The sequence below is a fragment of the Amphibalanus amphitrite genome, unplaced genomic scaffold, assembly GCF_019059575.1.
Source record: "Amphibalanus amphitrite isolate SeventyFive unplaced genomic scaffold, NRLGWU_Aamphi_draft 001230F_arrow, whole genome shotgun sequence".
Taxonomy (NCBI): domain Eukaryota; kingdom Metazoa; phylum Arthropoda; class Thecostraca; order Balanomorpha; family Balanidae; genus Amphibalanus; species Amphibalanus amphitrite.
In genome coordinates, this window is record NW_024882723.1 from 156,796 (window position 1) to 178,314 (window position 21,519).

Consider the following 21,519-nt stretch of genomic DNA (forward strand, 5'->3'; position numbering starts at 1 on the left):
AGGGGGGAGGGGGCGGGGGGGGGGAGGCGGCGGGATTGAGGAAGGAGAGCGATATCGGCGTAGGCACGCCCCGTATCGGCGTAGGCACGCCGGCGGCGGTTATCGGGCGATCTGCTGTCAGTGGCGGAGTCAGATGACCGCGGCGGCGCGGCGGTATGAGACGGTCGCGGACGAGACGGTCGCCAGAGGGGGGGGGGGAGGAGATCGCCGGGCCGACGCAGGAGGAAAGAATCCTAGATGTGAGGAGCTCAGGTTTCACACTCAGGTTCTCAGCTCAGGCTCAATAGCTCCTTATTTCTCAGACTAGTATAGTATTTATTATTTATGTAATTTCATTAAATATTCTAGCGTCGTCTATCAATTTGCTTTTTCTGTCATATTTGTCAACTTGATTAGTCTAGATTCGTCATATTTGATGGCTAGATAATGCATGAGATCTGATCGACGGTTCCACAAATAGCTTGAATATGCAATATGCAGAATGACATGGCTATTTTCGCCAGCAACAGCGCCCACACACTTCACCCTGGCCCACTTTAGGGCGTCCTCGACCCACTGTGCACAGGTCGCGGCGCCCGCATGACATGTCACGACCCAGGGGCGGGGCGGGGCGGGCGCGTCGGCGGCGTGTGACGGCGCACCTGACCCGGCGGCGGCGACGGGTGGCGCGGCGCGGCCTGAGTGGCGCGCTGGCGGCGTGCGCCGCGCACCATCGATTGTCGCGGCCGTCGTACGGCGGCGCGCCTCTGGAAGGAATCGATAGCCGGCCGGCCGGTCGGTCGGCGGTGGAGAGTCGGCCGCCGCCGCGCCGCCGACCTCAGTCCGAGCCAGCGGTGGTGGCCGCCCACTGCGCGGCGGCGGTGGTGGCGCGCGCCAGACAGTTCCGCCAGCACCAGTGTGTGACCGCGGCGGATGCCACTCGCGAGGACACCATGTCGCTGCTCAGTGTGACAGGTAGGTCGACCGAGGAAGGGACCTGAGACCTGCAACCAGTGGGATGTGTCTCCTCTCTGCTACCTACATGCTACAGCAAGCTGGGAGCTCTGCTCGTTACACTGGTAGCGGCTTTTGTAAACGCTAGTGCCATTAAACAGTTTGATAAACAGTTGTTACGAAGTAGATTCTTGCTCAGAAATACACAAATATATCCTGTAGGATTCTTAAAATGAACCAGAATTAGTGTTGGGCAACGTGCCAGTTTGAAGGTCTTCTTACGTTGCATAGGTACTGCACCGATGCGTTTATTTTTAGGTGGATTCTGCAGCTATTAGTGACATGTCCTTGCTGCAAATTCAGTGCATTATCATGATTAAATATAAGGTTAGCTCAAATTTTTAGAATATTCTAAAAGTAAAGTAAGGTAAAGTAAGTAAAGTAAAGTAAAGTCTAAAAGTTCGGTAAAGTAATACAACGATAACGCCTAAATGAGATAATTGAGTAGTTACCTATCAATGTGTGTTTGTATGCGTGTGTATTTGAGAAACAGAGAGAGAAAGAGGGGAGAGAGATAAAGAAAGGGAGAGAAAGAGAAAGAGAGAGAGAGAGAGAGAGAGAGAGAGAGAGAGGAAGACAGGGAGAGAAAGAAAAAGAGAAAGAGAGAGAGAGTGTGAGAGAGAGAGAAAGAAAGGAAGAGAGAGAGAGAGGAAAGGGAGAGAAGGAGAGAGGGAGAGAGAGAAAGAAGGAGAGAGAGAAAGAGGGAAATAGAGTGAGGGAGAGAGAGAGGGAGAGAGAGAGGGAGAGAGAAAGAAAGAGAGAGAGAGAGAGAGAGAGAGAGAGAGAGAGAGAGAGAGAGAGAGAGAGAGAGAGAGAGAGAGAGAGAGAGAGAGAGAGAGAGAGAGAGAGAGAGAGAGAGAGAGAGAGAGAGAGAGAGAGAGAGAGAGAGAGAGAGAGAGAGAGAGAGAGAGAGAGAGAGAGAGAGAGAGAGAGAGAGAGAGAGAGAGAGAGAGAGAGAGAGGAGAGAGAGAGAGAGAGAGAGAGAGAGAGAGAGAGAGAGAGAGAGAGAGAGAGAGACTGGCCATTGTTTGAGATGAGCCTTGGGTTCACCGTTGGATTGCATTGCAGACTAGACCTTCTATGCATGCATATTTACAATTAACGATATACGAAAACAGTGAGTTATCTGCAGATTAGACATATTGAGACGCAACCGCAAGCCGGAATTGACCATAACACATGATTTTGTAGACAGTAAAGGACCGACTCGCGGCGAATGAGATAAGTACCGATTCCAGTATTGTCTGTCCACGGCTGAGCTGTTGCTGTCTATTGATCAAAACATTATATAATTCCCTCGCTCGTTTGGCGCTTTTACAGAGCTAAGGTACCTAAAGGCCGGAAGGAGATTGTACAATGTACAGTCCTCAGTAGACTGCGTGGTAGGTATTCTTTTTTCGACAAAACCGATAATAACTCAAAGGCTATGCTATCAGTCGGTCGGAACTCATTGCAAATAGATGCGCCATGCTCCACTCCTTCGGTTAGGTTTTATCACTAAACAAACTATACGCCTTGTGTGGCAACAAAATGCAAAAGTTTGTTTTTTGGGCAAATATAAACTTTTGGGTTTTGTTGCCGAACTAGATGGAAAATGAATACGGCGATGACATGCCAACCTAAGTTGCGGAGTCTCACGCGTCTTGCTGTTACGATTTCCGAGTGACCAATATTCGCGTTATTCTCGTTTTTGTCGAAGAAAAAATACTTACCACGCAGTTTGCAGAGGGCTGTACATACGATAGGCTTCCAAACCATTCGGCACCTGATGAAGCTATAAGAGCTTCGCGAAAAAGAAAGTTTGTTGCCCGTAACAAGAGGAATCATTTTAAGGTGCTAGATCATTGATGGTCTTCCAGATGTCAGGTCAATGACTCAAATTCACATATTGGTAGGTACATACGTTTCTTATCACAAAAGGTCTGGAAACGCAAAGATAAATTGCGCTGAAATAAGACGAATCGTCAGGTTCGCCCGACATGGCTTCAAGAGACAGGTTACAGGGCGAGGATCAGTTGGGTCTGGGTCATATACAGTTTGAAGAAAAGAAGTCAAACTGATTTGAATGCAATAATATTATTAGCCTATATCATTTCATTAAAGGGACCCTCCCACCTTCAAAAAAGTTTATGAATTGGCATGCGAGTGATGTCGCTCGGTTCAGAAAGAGCGAAAACGAATATCTACCAAATTTCACCGAAAAATATTCACCGGTTTTCAAGATATTAGACTTTTACTTTTGTTTACTTTTTGGGATCTCCGCTGTTCCTAGCGACTTTATTTGGAAGCAATAGTTTGGCAGCTGAAAGTGCGGCACTTGTTGCGCGCAAAGCAGCATATACCACCGCGTGCTACAAAACGTTTTAGTCAAACATTTAAAAATCGTTAGACATCTGCGCTGACGTCACACATTCAGAGGGGTATTCCTATGCATTAGCCCCTCTGAATCAAAATGCTGCAATTTTGAAATTCAATGTTTCCGACCCCGCGCCCCAGTGTCAGTCTGGATTTTCCACGACCAGTGGCCTCTTGCACCAAAATCCTCTTGCACCAATGCTTGGATTATTTTGCATCGTATACCCAGTCCAAGTCTCAAATGTAACAATTTGCGTGCAAAATTTAGCAAGCACATGTAGGATTATGTATTGGGCTATTGCAAATAAATTTACCGCCGTTAGATTAGCTTATTCTGAAACCGGTTTTTCGATTTTACCTAGCTAGGTAGTTTGGTGCAAGAGGCCTCTGGTGTGGGGGGTGTTTGAACACCCCCCTTCTAACTCGGCTCCTGGGCCACGTAGAGACACGCGGTAAGCGGCAATCGAAAGAACGTCAAAAATAAGGACGAAAACACTTCGGTCATTTTTTGGGTCAGGTCAAAGGTCAGGTCACCAGAGGTCACCAAAGATAAAATGTTGACTATTTCAACATTTTGGAAACTGCCAACGGCTATCTCGGGAGCCGATAGAGCTACAGCGCCGCGGAAAAGCGCATTCGATAGCCCTTTTACAGACCTTTCTGAGTAATGTTCTCAAATTTGACCTCAGGTCAACGGTTTAGCCTCCAGAGGGCAAAAACTCCAAAAATAGCCGTTTTTACGAAAATCGTTTTTTTCGGCTATAACTTTTGACTCAAAAGAGCCATGACATTACTTTTGCCAGCATCGTGTTCCTCTCGTCGAGACGCGTCGAATGAACTATAAGTTGACCTTGAAAGGTCAACTTGAAAATTTGACTTCAGCGTCGTTCAGCGTTGAAAATTTGAAAATAGCGTTCGTGCAAAACAGACGCTTTTCAATTTTCTCCCATTGACTTATAATGGAGAGGCCGCAAAATTGACCTGACCTTAGGTCACCGATATCAAAATTCTGAGATAAACATTTTATAGATACTGTTACCCTCATCAATCGCTGAAAGTTTCAAAGTGATCGATCACGCGGTGTAGCTATGGCAGACATTGAAACTTTTTATGAGGTGAGGTCACTTCAAGTGACCTGGTGACCTGACCTTGAATGACCTTGGTCTGAAATTTTCACAACATGTGTAGTATTGATGTATGATAAGGTGTACAAAAAACGGCGGCGCTCCGCGCAGCCGTTTTTGAGATATCTGCGAAAAACCGCACGGGGGTGTTCAAACACCCCCCACACTTGGGCGCGGGTTAAGGCATTTCTCGATGTTGTGAGTGACGAAACCGGTAATTGTGAGCCAGGGACCCCATTTTGGCTATCTCAACTCAAATCTAATGTTAAGGTGGGAGGGTCCCTTTAAACGGCTTTTACTGACAATTGAGCATCTTATACTCCGTGTAAATTTTCAACGTTATACAAGTATTTTGAAAAGCTCTCAATTGGTTACCACGGTATACATTGTGTCAACATGAAACATTTTTAACCCTATTGGCTGTGCTGAGGCGATTTAGTCCCTCATGTTCAACTTTTCGTCTTTCTAGAAAATGAAATGCGATGCATTTTTTAATCATAAAACAAAATAAATGAACCGAATTGTAACCTTCCTTACTCTGTAGAGAGTAGAGACATCAATAGAGAGTGGCGACAGCCGCGGTGCCAAAAGATGATCCTTAGATAACCGAAGGTTTGTTGTCAATAGTTAAAACACTATTCTTTAGAATTGTGTTTTCTATTGAAAAACAAATCTGAGTTCCCTGATATTCTTCCCTGAATATTTTTCTTTTTCAAAGAATGTTATAAACTCGTAACAAGCTTTATGCTCGTAATATTTTGCCGATGGTTTGGTTTCATGGCGTTTTTGCTCATTTCCTCGCGAGGGCTTGACATACGAAAATGGCAACTAGACTGACGAACATAATTCTTAGAAACAGTCAACGCCAATCATTAGCTACCGGTTCATCTACATTCTACGGGCTCAGCGTCTCCCAGTTCCCGAACTCTGAATGTGCATAATTAATCATCTGCCCTGTCACCGTAACTCAAAGTTATCAGTTGATTCATTGGCGTTGACTTGGCCAAAGACGTTACGGCCTCCGACTGCAAGATGATTAGGTCTAGCGTTTCCACATTATTACCATCTCCATGGAACATGCAAGGCCTCCATACCGCCGCCCGATAGACGATGCATTCTGGGATTGGAGTTTTGAAACACAGCGGAAAGATAAATCTTCCTTGACGCTATGCACCGAACAATTTTCACCCAAAGGCCATCGATGGCCTTTTGCAACCCAAATTGGCTTAATCTGAAAGAGTGCGATTGACTCTATCTTCCGATCAATATCTGCCACTGTGGCTGTCAGGGTTACTCATTTCGCATCTGAGCGGGGTGGGGAGCATTAACTCACCATCAGTGAGACGTGTTGCCGATGAGGCGAAGGTGGAACTCTGATAGATCTTGGCATAGGTGGGACATTATTCTTTGACAGCCTTTGGTTCTTGGCTTTGATGCTCTCCATACCTGTAAGATTGCGGCATGAAAAGCTTAGGCGTCAAATGAGCAATGCATTTACAGAGTTTCATGATTGTTCATGATGACCTGTACATTCGAATCAAATATTTGCCTTAACGTTATTTCATGTCTTAGTCATTTCGCTGGCTTTCGGGATGGCTGACTGCAATCCGTTTATGTAGAGGGATGTGGACATTTACGATGGCTAGTGATGTGATGTGTTAAAGGTCAATGCCTTGAAGAAATGCAGGGTAAATTCAAAAACATTTCTTGCAAGAGGATGGCATTTCCGCTCAATTGCCTCTTCTCATGTTTAAGGCATGTGCTGCAAATTGTAAAGATATCGTCCAATTCAAAACACAGAAACATAACTTTGCAACACATTTCAATTATGCATACTCAAGAACTTATCGTTTAATTTCACCATAGTGTAATAAATAACAAGTGAAGACACTTCACCAATGTATAATGCAAACTCATGTAACAACTTTTCTTCAGCTGGAAGTGGGCTATGTAGCTACTCACGCTGCAGTATGACGTAATAAAACGTCATAAAACGTCACTCCCTAAATCATTGAACGTTATCCTCAGCCTACATCATCGTCTTCCATGCCCCGTCATGATGGATTTTTTAATTGACTTAGACATGAAAACCCACGTTTTTTATTCCACTAAATAAAGGTGAATAGTCCCAGTCTCTTACAGAGTGCCTTGGTACACACAAAATCAGAGGACATCGATGTGCCACAGCCCGATGAAAGTCCTACTCGATCTAACTGCGCTCTAACATGCTGAACATCGTATCAGCATTCACTCTTATTCCGTAACGTTACTCTCGAGAACCCACTGTTTTTATTGCATGCATGGTCGCTTACTGAATGCATTGTGACAGAACCGGTATGAAAATATTCAAAAACAGAGGACATCATAACACCACCGGCTCCTAAAAAGTGTAGGGTATTTTGACAACGTCTCTAAAACATAACCCATTTTGATCGGTCCTATGAATGACATAGACTCGAGAACCCATGTTTTTTATTGCATTTAATGAAAGAAAATAATCGTATTTTCTTATAAAATGCGTGAAAATATTCAAAATCAGAGGACATCGATGTGCCACAGCCCGATGAAAGTGCTCTTCGATCTAACTGCGCAGTGCGCTCCAACATGTTGAACATCGTATCAGCATTCACTCTATTCCGTAACGTTACTCTCGAGAACCCACTGTTTTTATTGCATGCATGGTCGCTTACTGATTGCAATTTGACAGAACCGGTATGAAAATATTCAAAAATAGAGGACATCATAACACCACCGGCTCCTAAAAAGTGTAGGGTATTTTGACAACGTCTCTAAAACATAACCTATTTTGATCGGTCCTATGAATGACATAGACTCGAGAACCCATGTTTTTTATTGCATTTAATGGAAGAAAATAATCGTATTTTCTTATAAAATGCGTGAAAATATTCAAAATCAGAGGATATCGATGTGCCACAGCCCGATGAAAGTGCTCTTCGATCTAACTGCGCAGTGCGCTCCAACATGTTGAACATCGTATCAGCATTCACTCTATTCCGTAACGTTACTCTCGAGAACCCACTGTTTTTATTGCATGTATGGTCGCTTACTGATTGCAATTTGACAGAACCGGTATGAAAATATTCAAAAATAGAGGACATCATAACACCACCGGCTCCTAAAAAGTGTAGGGTATTTTGACAACGTCTCTAAAACATAACCCATTTTGATCGGTCCTTTGATTGACATAGACTCGAGAACCCATGTTTTTTATTGCATTTAATGAAAGAACATAATCGCATTTTCTTATAAAATGCGTGAAAACATTCAAAATCAGAGGACATCGAAGTGCCACAGCCCGATGAAAGTCCTACTCGATCTAACTGCGCTCTAACATGCTGAACATCGTATCAGCATTCACTCTTATTCCGTAACGTTACTCTCGAGAACCCACTGTTTTTATTGCATGTATGGTCGCTTACTGAAAGCATTTTGACAGAACCGGTATGAAAATATTCAAAAACAGAGGACATCATAACACCACCGGCTCCTAAAAAGTGTAGGGTATTTTGACAACGTCTCTAAAACATAACCCATTTTGATCGGTCCTATGAATGACATAGACTCGAGAACCCATGTTTTTTATTGCATTTAATGAAAGAAAATAATCGTATTTTCTTATAAAATGCGTGAAAATATTCAAAATCAGAGGACATCGATGTGCCACAGCCCGATGAAAGTGCTCTTCGATCTAACTGCGCAGTGCGCTCCAACATGTTGAACATCGAATCAGCATTCACTCTATTCCGTAACGTTACTCTCGAGAACCCACTGTTTTTATTGCATGTATGGTCGCTTACTGATTGCAATTTGACAGAACCGGTATGAAAATATTCAAAAATAGAGGACATCATAACACCACCGGCTCCTAAAAAGTGTAGGGTATTTTGACAACGTCTCTAAAACATAACCTATTTTGATCGGTCCTATGAATGACATAGACTCGAGAACCCATGTTTTTTATTGCATTTAATGGAAGAAAATAATCGTATTTTCTTATAAAATGCGTGAAAATATTCAAAATCAGAGGACATCGATGTGCCACAGCCCGATGAAAGTGTTCTTCGATCTAACTGCGCAGTGCGCTCCAACATGTTGAACATCGTATCAGCATTCACTCTATTCCGTAACGTTACTCTCGAGAACCCACTGTTTTTATTGCATGTATGGTCGCTTACTGATTGCAATTTGACAGAACCGGTATGAAAATATTCAAAAATAGAGGACATCATAACACCACCGGCTCCTAAAAAGTGTAGGGTATTTTGATAACGTCTCTAAAACATAACCCATTTTGATCGGTCCTATGAATGACATAGACTCGAGAACCCATGTTTTTTATTGCATTTAATGAAAGAAAATAATCGTATTTTCTTATAAAATGCGTGAAAATATTCAAAATCAGAGGACATCGATGTGCCACAGCCCGATGAAAGTGCTCTTCGATCTAACTGCGCAGTGCGCTCCAACATGTTGAACATCGTATCAGCATTCACTCTATTCCGTAACGTTACTCTCGAGAACCCACTGTTTTTATTGCATGTATGGTCGCTTACTGAATGCAATTTGACAGAACCGGTATGAAAATATTCAAAAACAGAGGACATCATAACACCACCGGCTCCTAAAAAGTGTAGGGTATTTTGACAACGTCTCTAAAACATAACCCATTTTGATCGGTCCTTTGATTGACATAGACTCGAGAACCCATTTTTTTATAGCATTTAATGAAAGAACATAATCGCATTTTCTTATAAAATGCGTGAAAATATTCAAAATCAGAGGACATCGAAGTGCCACAGCCCGATGAAAGTCCTACTCGATCTAACTGCGCTCTAACATGCTGAACATCGTATCAGCATTCACTCTTATTCCGTAACGTTACTCTCGAGAACCCACTGTTTTTATTGCATGTATGGTCGCTTACTGAAAGCATTTTGACAGAACCGGTATGAAAATATTCAAAAACAGAGGACATCATAACCCCACCGGCTCCTAAAAAGTGTAGGGTATTTTGACAACGTCTCTAAAACATAACCCATTTTGATCGGTCCTATGAATGACATAGACTCGAGAACCCATGTTTTTTATTGCATTTAATGAAAGAAAATAATCGTATTTTCTTATAAAATGCGTGAAAATATTCAAAATCAGAGGACATCGATGTGTCACAGCCCGATGAAAGTGCTCTTCGATCTAACTGCGCAGTGCGCTCTATCATGTTGAACATCGTATCAGTATTCACTCGATTCCGTAACGTTACTCTCGAGAACCCACTGTTTTTATTGCATGTATGGTCGCTTATTGATTGCAATTTGACAGAACCGGTATGAAAATATTCAAAAACAGAGGACATCATAACACCACCGGCTCCTAAAAAGTGTAGGGTATTTTGACAACGTCTCTAAAACATAACCCATTTTGATCGGTCCTATGAATGACATAGACTCGAGAACCCATGTTTTTTATTGCATTTAATGAAAGAAAACAATCGTACTTTCTTATAAAATGCGTGAAAATATTCAAAATCAGAGGACATCGATGTGCCACAGCCCGATGAAAGTGTTCTTCGATCTAACTGCGCTCCAACATGCTGAACATCGTATCAGCATTCACTCTATTCCGTAACGTTACTCTCGAGAACCCACTGTTTTTATTGCATGTATGGTCGCTTACTGAAAGCAATTTGACAGAACCGGTATGAAAATATTCAAAAATAGAGGACACCATAACAGTACCAGCCCCTAAAATGTAGAGTATTTAAACAAAGTCTGTATTATACGAGTCATTTTGATCGGTCTTTTCCTTCACTTTGACTTGAGAACCTATGCTTTTTATTGCGCGAAATGAATGAGAGTCATCGCATGTTCATTGTTCCTATTGAATGCATTATAATATGCAAAATCATGGGACATCGATGCGTTTCAGCCCGGTGAAATGCCCAGTTGATGAATAGCTGTTTGGCCCATTTTAACACCGCGTCGGCATTTACACAGCTTCCGAACGATATGCCTGATAAGATAACATGAATTCTTAGGTATTGCGAGCTGTGGGGCCTGTCCCTGTGTTCATACGCGATACCCATTCTGGCATAAAAAAAGAAGACATTCTTAGCTTGTAAAGATGTGAAGTAAAAATAGGTTTTTGGTCTTCTCATTATGTTTAAGTGATATTTCATTTCAAGCTGCGTGTAGAGGGATTTATTTTCAGTGTTTTGTAGAAAATAAGGGTGAATTAGCTGTTAAAACCAACACTTATATAACTACAAGCTTGGATAGTAGTTTCTTGGGTTAGAAGGTTTCACTACAGGGATGAAACTTTTGCACTACAATGACGAAAACGTCATCAATCGTCATCAGATATCGATGATTTTCTGAGAGAGCACTTCCGGCAGAAGAAAACGCATTACACAAAATAATCGAAGTGTCTTCACTTGTTATTTATTACACTATGATTTCACCTTTCGCCGCCAACACAGCCGCATTACCGATCTAAACCTCCCACCTCCCACTACCGTTTATACAATCGGGGTGGGGCGGTTTTCGCACTACGAACTGCAGCGTTTGCAGAGCTTATTGTTCACACCAGCGTCACCGATAGCGTCGATAGATCCTGTGCGGGCTGCGATCCGAGACAGTTTATGGCAGGAGATAGTACTTTTGTCTTTTGATGTGTGTGCTCGGCGAGAACCAGGGTGGCCGTATTTAATGCGTCGCTGTATGATTCAGTACCGAGGCTGCGAGGAGAGATGTACTTATGGTGTGATTGATTGGTACATTACTGCAACGGCGCTGTTTTGATCACCTGATGGGACACAAGATATAATTTCTGTTTCGTTAATATGTCATGTTTGGTACGTTTGTAAGTGCATCTGGGTTAAAAACAGTTCAATGTTAATAATCATTCCATTTCTGTTTCAGTTAAACGTGCGAAGTATCATGGCCCGCAAGGTATGTATCTGAGCCATATAGGTGCTTAAAGAACATAAGATAATGCTTTCCACCTAGTCAAATATAGCACGATATGCAATACGGCTTACCAAATTATGGCATCGCAGTAATCGATTTGGTGTTACCGGTCAGATAACGACTAGGATGCTACCATGCGTGCAATATGACGGTGAAAACCTTGCAAATTGAATATTTACCATAAAGTCAATCCTTCTCATACCGTACTCTGACTTTTTGTACTGTTTTGTTTCAGCAAACCAACTTAGCACCTATGTAACTCTGAAGCTTCAGCATGTCAAGTCGACTACGGTTACCGTCAAGGGCGCAGAACCATGCTGGGAGCAGGATTTCTTGTTGTAAGTGTCGGGCATCACAAAGCCTTGGCGGTTGGCCAGCTGGCTGGGCTGCAAAATAATGTAGCTACTGGTGCGATACCACTAACTACATTATTTTACACATACGCAAGTGGTGGTGTCTGCGTAATGCGGTGTGGCGAAAAGCGTGTTTGCCCTGTCCAGTCGGTCAGAACTATTGTCCTAACAGAAAAAAAACTAAGCTTATTAAAACGTACTTCAAGCATCCAGTCATTTTTGCTATAAAGCAATCTTAATATCTTATTTGAAATTATTTTTAAAAGCCAGAGAGACAATTTAATTTGGTGCCATAGGGTATTTATAAACCCTGGATAATCCGCTTTGACATTAGTCCTAAACTCTCGTCAGTTTTCCGGTCGCCGTCTCCAGCTCTTTGTTAAAAGGGATTTGGTTCCCGAATCAGCCGTAACCAGCAACAAAGAAAGAGCTGTTTCGTCGATAGTTAGGTAATAGTTATTGACCTGGTTGAGAAGAATACAACTTGATAAAAATAAAGGGGTTGATTCCACAAGATTGGTCGGGTTTCTTTTTGATGAAACGGTGAAAAGCCATTGCCATCTCAGACATCATTTAGAAGTACGCAGGAGTCATTCAAGTTTTAGTATCAGTTTACAGATAAATATTTACGTGCACATTCATATCAAACTGTGCATTTTGTCCATTTGCACCCGCTTATCCTGTCTGTTACCCGTCAGACCTCTCGGAAGCCACACAATATTACCGTGACCTCTCTTCCTTCCTCCGCTCCTCCCTCTATCCCTTTCTTTCCTCTTCTTCTCCATTTTTTTCTCTCTCTCTGTCTCTCTGTCTCTCTGTCTCTGTCTCTGTCTCTGTCTCTGTCTCTGTCTCTGTCTCTGTCTCTGTCTCTGTCTCTGTCTCTGTCTCTGTCTCTGTCTCTGTCTCTGTCTCTGTCTCTGTCTCTGTCTCTGTCTCTGTCTCTGTCTCTGTCTCTGTCTCTGTCTCTGTCTCTGTCTCTGTCTCTGTCTCTGTCTCTGTCTCTGTCTCTGTCTCTGTCTCTGTCTCTGTCTCTGTCTCTGTCTCTGTCTCTCTCTCTCTCTCTCTCTCTCTCTCTCTCTCTCTCTCTCTCTCTCTCTCTCTCTCTCTCTCTCTCTCTCTCTCTCTCTCTCTCTCTCCCATGCCGTTACCACTGGCGTCGCTCCATCCGTACCCCGTCATCTCACTAACACAGTGCGCCCATCCTGCCCCAGTGAGACCGAACAAATGGATACCGGTCTTCTGGTGGAGGTCTGGAGCAAGGGCCTGCTCTGGGACAAGGCGCTCGGATACAGGTGGCTGCCTCTGACCGACATCCAGTACTCAAACGAGGTGAGTCTGCGGCACTGGGATAGCGGGGAGGGGTGTGATTGGGGGGGGGGCGATTCTGATCTTAACGCTAGTCATCGCCGATCATCTCTTATTGGATGATGAGTGAGTGAGTGAAGCTTGGGAAACTCAAATGAAAGGTCAACCGCTTATTTAGTTAAATCTGGCAAGTGCCTTTCTTCTGAGTTTATAAGTAAGCTCATAAAAGAGTTTATGATTTGGATACAACATTCTGCAGTACATACATAGTAAGTAAACGTCAGTTGTACTGAAGTATTACATTTCATTAGATATCAACCCGTCCTTAATTGTGTGCCTGCTGGTGATAGCTATATTGCAACGTGAAATAAATGTGTGAAGAAATTTGGACTCGGGAAGCCACAATCCTTCACATGAATCATACTGATATCCCCGATTTACCACGTGAAATTCAGTACGTCCTTTAGATCACCCGAGCGGTCAACTTCGAAAAAGTCTGATCAAGTTGATGACTGACTCAGCGCCAATCCCGAATTAGCCGCACACCCAACTGACAGCAGCGCTGGGAGTTTTCGGTTCGAGCTGCACCCTGCAGTGCTGGGTTCCGTTCGGCTGCCGTCAGACTGTCAGCGGAGTGACGGCCAGGTCAATGGACTGCCAGTCGGCGGGTGTGGACAGTCTCCCAGCGCGGGTCGTCCCGGGAGAGACACCCGGCTCGGTCCACGTGTCGGCGGGAGCGAGTGAACCCACTCGGAAGCAATCGGAATAATCTAATGCTGCATACGATCATTTTTCCACTGTAACGACCCTCTGGAAAATTCCCAGTATATCGGGGAACACGAGAGGCCATTGTGATAGCGGACCAAAAGGGAGGTCCGCTTTGCGCAACCGATGACCAACGACCACGTGTCATGGCCCAAAATAGCACCTCCGCTCCAGGAATATCCCAACAATCTAACTAAACGCTCACCGAGCTGGTCCAAACTCATTGCGCCGCACTCTGGGCTGGGTGTATCGGTCGTTTGAGAACCGCCAGCGCCGCGGCGGAGCTGTCGTCTGGGGTCGATCTGGACTGACGCAATCTACTGGTGCGGGCCCGATTGCTGAATGGCCCGTCTGACGTGACTGGAAACGCGTCTGTGTCCCTCTGGTGATCGCGGATCTGTCGTTACAGCAGCTTCAGAGCTCTGGGAGTCGCCGCCACTTCGTCTCACTGTAGGCGGGGCCGCGTTCTCACTCGTCAGCCCCCCACAGACAGGTATCGTGTGACGTAGGTGTGCAGTTATGGAAGTATTCAGAGGTAGAAGGCACCCTTAGAATGTTTAGAGATGTCCATAATTGTATACAGAAGCAGTCTGTTCACGAGAGCACAGCTGCCTGGGATTAGTTAGACAAAAACGATTCGGGGCTAGATGGAATTGAATTATAAGCGAGAATGCTAGATCCAGTAGCTTGTCGTCGTTCAGAAACAGCCGTCTTGCATCGATTCCTAGGAGGTATAGGGCCTTTATATAGACAATGGTTGCAGGCCCTTAGTGGTGTCAAGGGACCTAAGTTCGATCTTTCGATCTCCTGTTGTTGTTGCCGGGCTGGTTGCGATGTTGCAATTTGCATCGGTAGGGATTTAGTCCGGCTTGTTTGGCAGAGAATGAAGAGCTTTAGGGTGGCACCTTTGTATAGCCGGCGCTAGATGTAGCTAAGGGCGCATGCAGTTTGGAGAGTGAGACAATAGCAAGAACTGTAGCAGCAGGGAGGTCACTATTCTTGTTTGATTTATTGCTCTATTTTCGTACAAAATATGCATATTGTTACAAGAAATGTTGGAAAAACTCGACCATTTTTGCCGTTCCATGCTATTTTTAACATCAAATGCTGCAACGATACGACATCATTTCACGCTTGTAACTTAGTACGGTAGTTGTTTGTGATCGAAAGCAGTCACGCATATACATAGTTCAGTTCCTTTTACCCTTTCGACATAGGTACAGTAATGGCAGAGTGTAGGCGTTAGGTTTAAAGTGAGGCTGTGAACGAGAATTAACTCATAAGTTTACCCTAATCAATTGCTCGTCATGAAACCATTTATCCCAAAACATGTAAGCAAAACAGATATAACTTCAAGACACATCCATGGCTTGTTCAACTCAGCCCAATATCGCGCTTCCAAGAGCAGCGCTCCCAATACGGCGAGCTCGGGGGAGGGATCGGGGGGGGGACACCAATCACCAGTCGGGGGCCTGGCGCTTCCGCCAGCCCGACCTCGCGACCGGGACACATGCGCCGCTCCGTCAATACAATGACGTCATCTGTGACGTCACACGGCGGCGAACGTCAATTCATCGTCAGTGAAGTCGGCCGGACGAGGACGGAGGGGCTCTGTCGGACTACAGAGTTATCGAGCCTTCCTGTTCTGGCCACTCGCTCCCCTCCTCCTGTCATTGACTGAGCGGTGATTGGCTTATTTTACCAACACGGACGTCGTGCGTAGTCCACAAGTGTGTTCAACCAATTAAACTTGCTATCTCTGGTTGTGTTCTGCATAGTAAAGTCAGAATGTTTCTATGACATAGGCATTAAGTATCTTTGCTAAACCAACAATTTAACTTTGTCACTTACTGCCTTAGCAATAAAGAGTGAATGCTCATGAACGCAATCTATATCGCCTTACATTTTATCCAACGACGAATGTATTGTTCATCTCAAAGTTCAAACTAGCTAGTAAGCCTCTTTTCTCCCTCTCCCCTTCTCTCTCTCTCTCTCTCCCTCTCTCTCTCTCTCTCTCTCTCTCTCTCTCTCTCTCTCTCTCTCTCTCTCTCTCTCTCTCTCTCTCTCCTGCTCTCCTCCTCCTCCTCCTCTCTTTTCACGCTGACTGTGTATAGATAACTATCACCAAATACCGTGTCCATACATATTTATAGGTGTACACTACACTCACAACACAACATGATTACTCTCATTTACTGTGCTACAGTTTAAAGTAAAATTTCCCTAGCCATTGTAATTATAACACTGAACAACTTTTGTATTGAGGGTACATGAAATCAATGATGAATATATCCAAACAGTTGCATTTATAGCGTACCGGTTTCGTCGGCAGGCTTCGTCAACGTCAAGGCATCGAAAAAGTGTGATTGTTCTCTGTTTTCGATACCTTGGCGGTGACAAAGCCTTCAGGCAAAACCGGTACGCCAAATGTAACTGTTTTGGCATTTTTATCGTCGAATTTCTTGTGCACTCAATACATTACGTAACCATGTTTCAGCTCTATGGAGAACGCATGCATGCCGTCTCAAGCAGGGGTTCCCAGCTGTCTTGCGGTACAGCCTAACTGCAGGCGTCGACAACTAACGCCATCTCGGGAGAGGCATGTCAACTAATAGTATGTATTTATAGTGCCCTCTAGGGAGCCGATTTCCTACCTTCGGTTGGAGGTACCGGTGGGAGTAGGGTGAGGGGCGGGGGAGGAGGGGGGGGGGGCATTTCGGGCTCCCTATATTTGCCTCCAAAACTATTGGGCCAACTTTACTGATCACATAGCGCCCGATAGTAGCCTCTGAGATAGGATAGCAGGTGACACAGCCCTAACCCAGTCGGGCCCGGTAGGCTCTTCGTCTTCATGTCTATCGCCGCAATTAAAGAAGTTCAGGAAACAAAAGCGGTACCAAGTGAAAGGTCATAACATGACATTCTAAAGCATCTATTTTTGACCGAGTTACATTGCTTGGTTGCAGGTTTGACATCCATAGCATCCTATTCCTGACGCCATTTTCGTTGTCATAGTATTTATATTTTTATTCATAAATGTGCAGTAGCTCGTATAAAGAGCTCGTTATTGTGAAACAAACCTGCCATCCTTAGCAGGGCCAACATCTTATCTATGTACTAGAGTAACCTATCAATCAAGGAACTCTCGGCCTCACTGTCAGTAAGGTGTATCCTCAATCCGTAAAAATGTCGTGCAGCTGCTCATCGGTGGTAACCCAAGTCATGGCCTTGACCAAAGTCCTCGACGTGAGCACAAAATAGTGTCGTTGATAGTATAGCCCAGCGTGAGCACAATCAGCTGTTTATGTTCCCGGAATAGTGCGTTGCGTCCCATTTGTGTGTTATCTAGCAGGCCCTACAGCGATAGTTCATGGAAAGAAGAGCGCAGCCTCGTACCGCTATATCACACATCGTGGCAGCATGCAGTGTTTGGTGGAGGTATATTTAGCAAAGCTTACTATCTCGGTATCACATAAATAGCTCTGTGTTACATACATTGTTTGGTGGGTCAACTGTATTCAGAGATTCGTGAACGACGCCATAGGGCAGTTTAGTGAAAAGCAGCCTCTTCGACCGGATGCGCTTATTTGCTAAAAATATCGCGGATTTAGCCATCATGAGTTTTGTCGTTTGAAGAGCAAGCATCTGACTAGGGCGTTTTATGCAAACTTACCGCTTTGATCTTGTGTCTGGAGTAAAAGATGGGCAGTTTTCATGTTATTCCATCACAAATGATATGAGAAGAAGCAATGCCAATTGGCCATGCAATAATTTTGATGTAACCCCTGTATTTGAATGATGAATGCTGCTGGCGCTTTCTAAATGATGCAACATGTGATATCATCCAGTGCGGCCGTTGATGTTCAGCTACCATGCGAACCAAAAGATCGCATATATGTGATGTAGATCAACTGAAACTCTATGTACTCGTGAATAATGCATAATATCTCCAAGTGGTTCCCAGTAAGTGTCCTCAGATTTTCCAATCCGTTAAATCTGCGTGTTATGATGGATAAAGATACATTTGCTGCCCCAATATCCACAGTTTCGTCAGAATGCTAAAAAGTTGCTGTCACCGACACTTCAATCGAGTCATGACTGCCGTTCCGGCACGGGCTCTGTTGCTGGCGGCATTGCCGGGCGCCATGCTCCCTCGCCCACGATGACCCCACTGTCCCCTTGTCTGGGTCGCAGCCAGACCCCCGTCCCCTCCCCACCGGATGGCCGCCACCATTGGCGCCGTCTGGGCGCAGACCAAAGCAGCACGACCCCAAAACGGGCCACATCGCGGCGGGGGCGGTCCCGGTGTCGAGGACGGGGCAGGGCAGGAGGGGCGGGGAGGAGAGGGTAGAGGAGGGGGGAGGGCTGGGAGCGCCGAATGACTCCAGTAGCAGCTCGGGTCATCACAGTGACGACTAGGCCCAGTGGGGGTCATGAGCCGCCCTGCTGCCGACGGGTCGCTCCACCGCCATAGTCAAGGCACCATCTCGTCGACATCTGGGTTTATGACAGAAGTCAATGACGCTTTGTCAATGAGTGACAGCTACGGTTATGGCTCCCAGCACACTAGTTACAATAAATATAATTCATTGCTCTAGTCTCAATGACTTGAATAATCTAGAAACGATGCCAGAAATGTGTAAGACATTGCGACGACCTCAAGCACAAGGTCAAAGTACAAATTCTTATTAAAGTCTTATTAAAATACGGTACAAAGTCTTATTAAAATCAACTAAATGTAATAATTTCATTTTCGTAAACACTGCCTGCTTATGCATTGCATTCAAATGATATGGAAGAAAAAGAAAAAAATGAATTGTTCTTTCCGGGTCATGTATCAGGATTCCAGATCACTTCGCTGAAATCAAGTTATCGATGCTGATGCATTTTTTAACTTTTACAGCACTTACAAGAATGACTGGATAGTCGAGAAGTGGCTTTTGTTGTAACAAATAATATTCAACTACATTAATGCGATTGAATGTTGATACCTGTTGTACATTCCTGTTGTACATGTTGTACATTGAATGTTGTACATTCATGTTCACTTTTTCACCAAAAAATGGGAGAAAACTTTAAATAGTCAAAGAGAGAGGAAAGAAACACAGATGAAGAAAAAAAGAAAAAAGGGAAGAGAGAGAGAGAGGGAGAGAGAGAGAGAGGGAGAGAGAGGGAGAGAGAGAGAGAGAGAGAGAGAGAGAGAGAGAGAGAGAGAGAGAGAGAGAGAGAGAGAGAGAGAGAGAGAGAGAGAGAGAGAGAGGAGCTCACCGGGTTCGATTGGTGTTCGATTGGCGCCCGCGACCGCTAGGTCAACGGCGCGGTGTCTGCATTTGCTCCACCCAGTAATGAGGAACTGCTGGGGCTGCCCAGACCTGCCTCCTATCAGTGGCTGGCGGCGCGGTGAGCTGAGAGGGGATGGGTTCGGGGGAAGGCAGACGGACCCGGGGGACGGCAGACGCCGAGACGGGCCCAGGGGACGGACAGATGGGAAGATGGACGGCTCTGACGTCAGGCACTCGGAATTAGAAAACGCAACGCTCATGAGCTGATGACTTCCAAACAGTTCGGTGGGCTATGAAAGCTGACCGGCAGCTAGTGCAAACACAGCACGGGCTACTGAATCCAGCTAATGTTTGATTATGTGATTGCCTTGCGATACCTTCGCATATGTGGTTATCAAAGACGCTACTCAGAAGTGCTCAGAGAAAATCCCTCTTACGCGACCTCCACTTGCCAATTGAGTTGGCTGCTCCCCGGGGTAGGCTCTGCCGTAATTACATCCACCATATCGAAAAACGGCGGCGGAAGTCGCCGCCAGAATACAGCAATCTAATTGAATAGGTCCAGCTCTGTTGAGTGGTCTCCTCGTCGCCTAACAAAGTGTGGATATGAGATTGTTGTGACGTCAACACAGCTCAATTGTCACCTGACATTTCTGTTTGAGAGTCTGTTTTTTCTATTTTGGCAACGTTGCAGATTGATTGGTTGCAATTAAATACGACAAAAATGACACAATGGGTAATTTGTACCTTTCCTTTTGGTAACGTAATTTTATATGATCTATCAATCTTGCAATAATTTCAATTGCATGCGTTGAACGGCTATGTAATATTCAGATAGTTATTGATTTATCACTGACCTTTACGAACATCCTATGGCCAATTTTTATTGTGTTTAATACACAGCGCATCACCCAGATAATTTTGATGTATGTCTTGTAGGTATTCTAGCCTAGGCACTCATGTCAGATCATGTTCAGACACAGGATATCCTCTAATGTGAGCGTCTCGCCAAGCCACATATTGTTTCATTCGCCCTCTCCAGCCAGCCTGTCTGCCTACACCTCCCTCTTGTCCGCAGTTCCTTGCTATCCGTGGCTGTGAACGATCCTTGAAACCCCACAAAGGCTCGCGGCGGTGCGACTCGCAGGCGACCCACCCTATTCACGTGAATAGTTACGAACTCCAGCGGAGAGGATCCGGCCCGAAATTCAGATGAAAAGAAAATGTCCTGGATACACGCGGAACGCACTAAGGAAGATACTTGTGTCTTGCTACTGCAATAATCCCTGCTACGTGTAGCGGGCAGTTCTGATTTATGGTGTAAAGATTTGCATTGACCATGCCATGGCGCGGTGTTCACGATGGCGTCTGCCGCACCGCAGCGCGCTCCCACATCATGTAGCCCCTCTCACGCGGTCGGCGGACGGGCTGCGCAGGAGGTGGGATGGGTGGTGGTGGGGGGAGGGGAGGGGGGCGTTAGTTGGTGGGAGAGGGGACAGCGGGAATCGATGGCCGGCTAGGAACCCAGCTGGGAGAGCCTGAGTGCCCGGCCGGCCGCGGCGACTCTCCCGTCGAGCGACCCAGATACGGGCCCCGACCCACGGCCCTGGGGGACCCGCTCACATGCAGGGGGTGCGCAGACCAGGGTCAACCCCTGGCCACAGAGGGAGAGCTGGCAACGGGTCGGTGACGAGGCGGTTTGTCAGTAATTCTGATGATGGAAACTTGAGCTCGGACTATTTTATGAGAGGCACCGGCGATGATGCAGGTGCTGCCTATATTCAGAAGTTAAGAGCGTTGGTGTGGTACTTGCATATATCCGAGCTCCCATGCAATTGAACACAGTGAATGTTAATTTTTTCATTACATCCCGCTCAACTTGCATCACCACATAAGGTCATAATTATTTTAGTGTTCTAAACTTAGTTTTAAAGAATAGAAAGATACATATGTGTAGTGAGCCAGTACAACGCGCAATGCAATTACGAACAATTTGACTTGAAATTAAATGCTATCTGCCTTTTGCTATTACATGTTGTCCTGCTCCCGCTGTGTATAAAGACAAACCACTTACCTGCACCCTCCAGGTGCGTTAGTGAGTGCCTGTCGGCGAAATTAGATGCTCTCAGCCGTTCGGCACTTAGTTCTAATGCAGGCCCAATCGGCTAATGCCGTGTCCGAGCTCAAACAAGGTAGGATTTTGCCTGGCTTAGCTCGGACAATCCTGATTTATAAGCATAGCATGTTGCATTCGATCCAAACCCAGTTAGATATTTGTCAAACTAGATGTTGTACTCCTTCCAAATATTTGCGTTTGTTGAGCTGAGCTAGGCCTTACAAGCAATTAGCCATTAGA

At 45.1% G+C, this 21,519-nt stretch overlaps 1 protein-coding gene across 1 annotated transcript in view; it reads left to right on the forward strand.

Moving 5' to 3' along the window:
* The first annotated feature begins 825 nt into the window (after nt 1-825).
* LOC122371306 (protein unc-13 homolog A-like) overlaps nt 826-21,519 on the forward strand; it is a 32,535-nt gene continuing 11,841 nt past the window's right edge. Inside the window, exons 1-4 of the mRNA XM_043347522.1 lie at nt 826-954; nt 11,411-11,440; nt 11,694-11,796; nt 13,023-13,140. Coding sequence (XP_043203457.1) covers nt 933-954; nt 11,411-11,440; nt 11,694-11,796; nt 13,023-13,140 — 273 coding nt within the window. The 5' untranslated portion in view covers nt 826-932. The remainder of the gene's footprint in view (nt 955-11,410; nt 11,441-11,693; nt 11,797-13,022; nt 13,141-21,519) is intronic.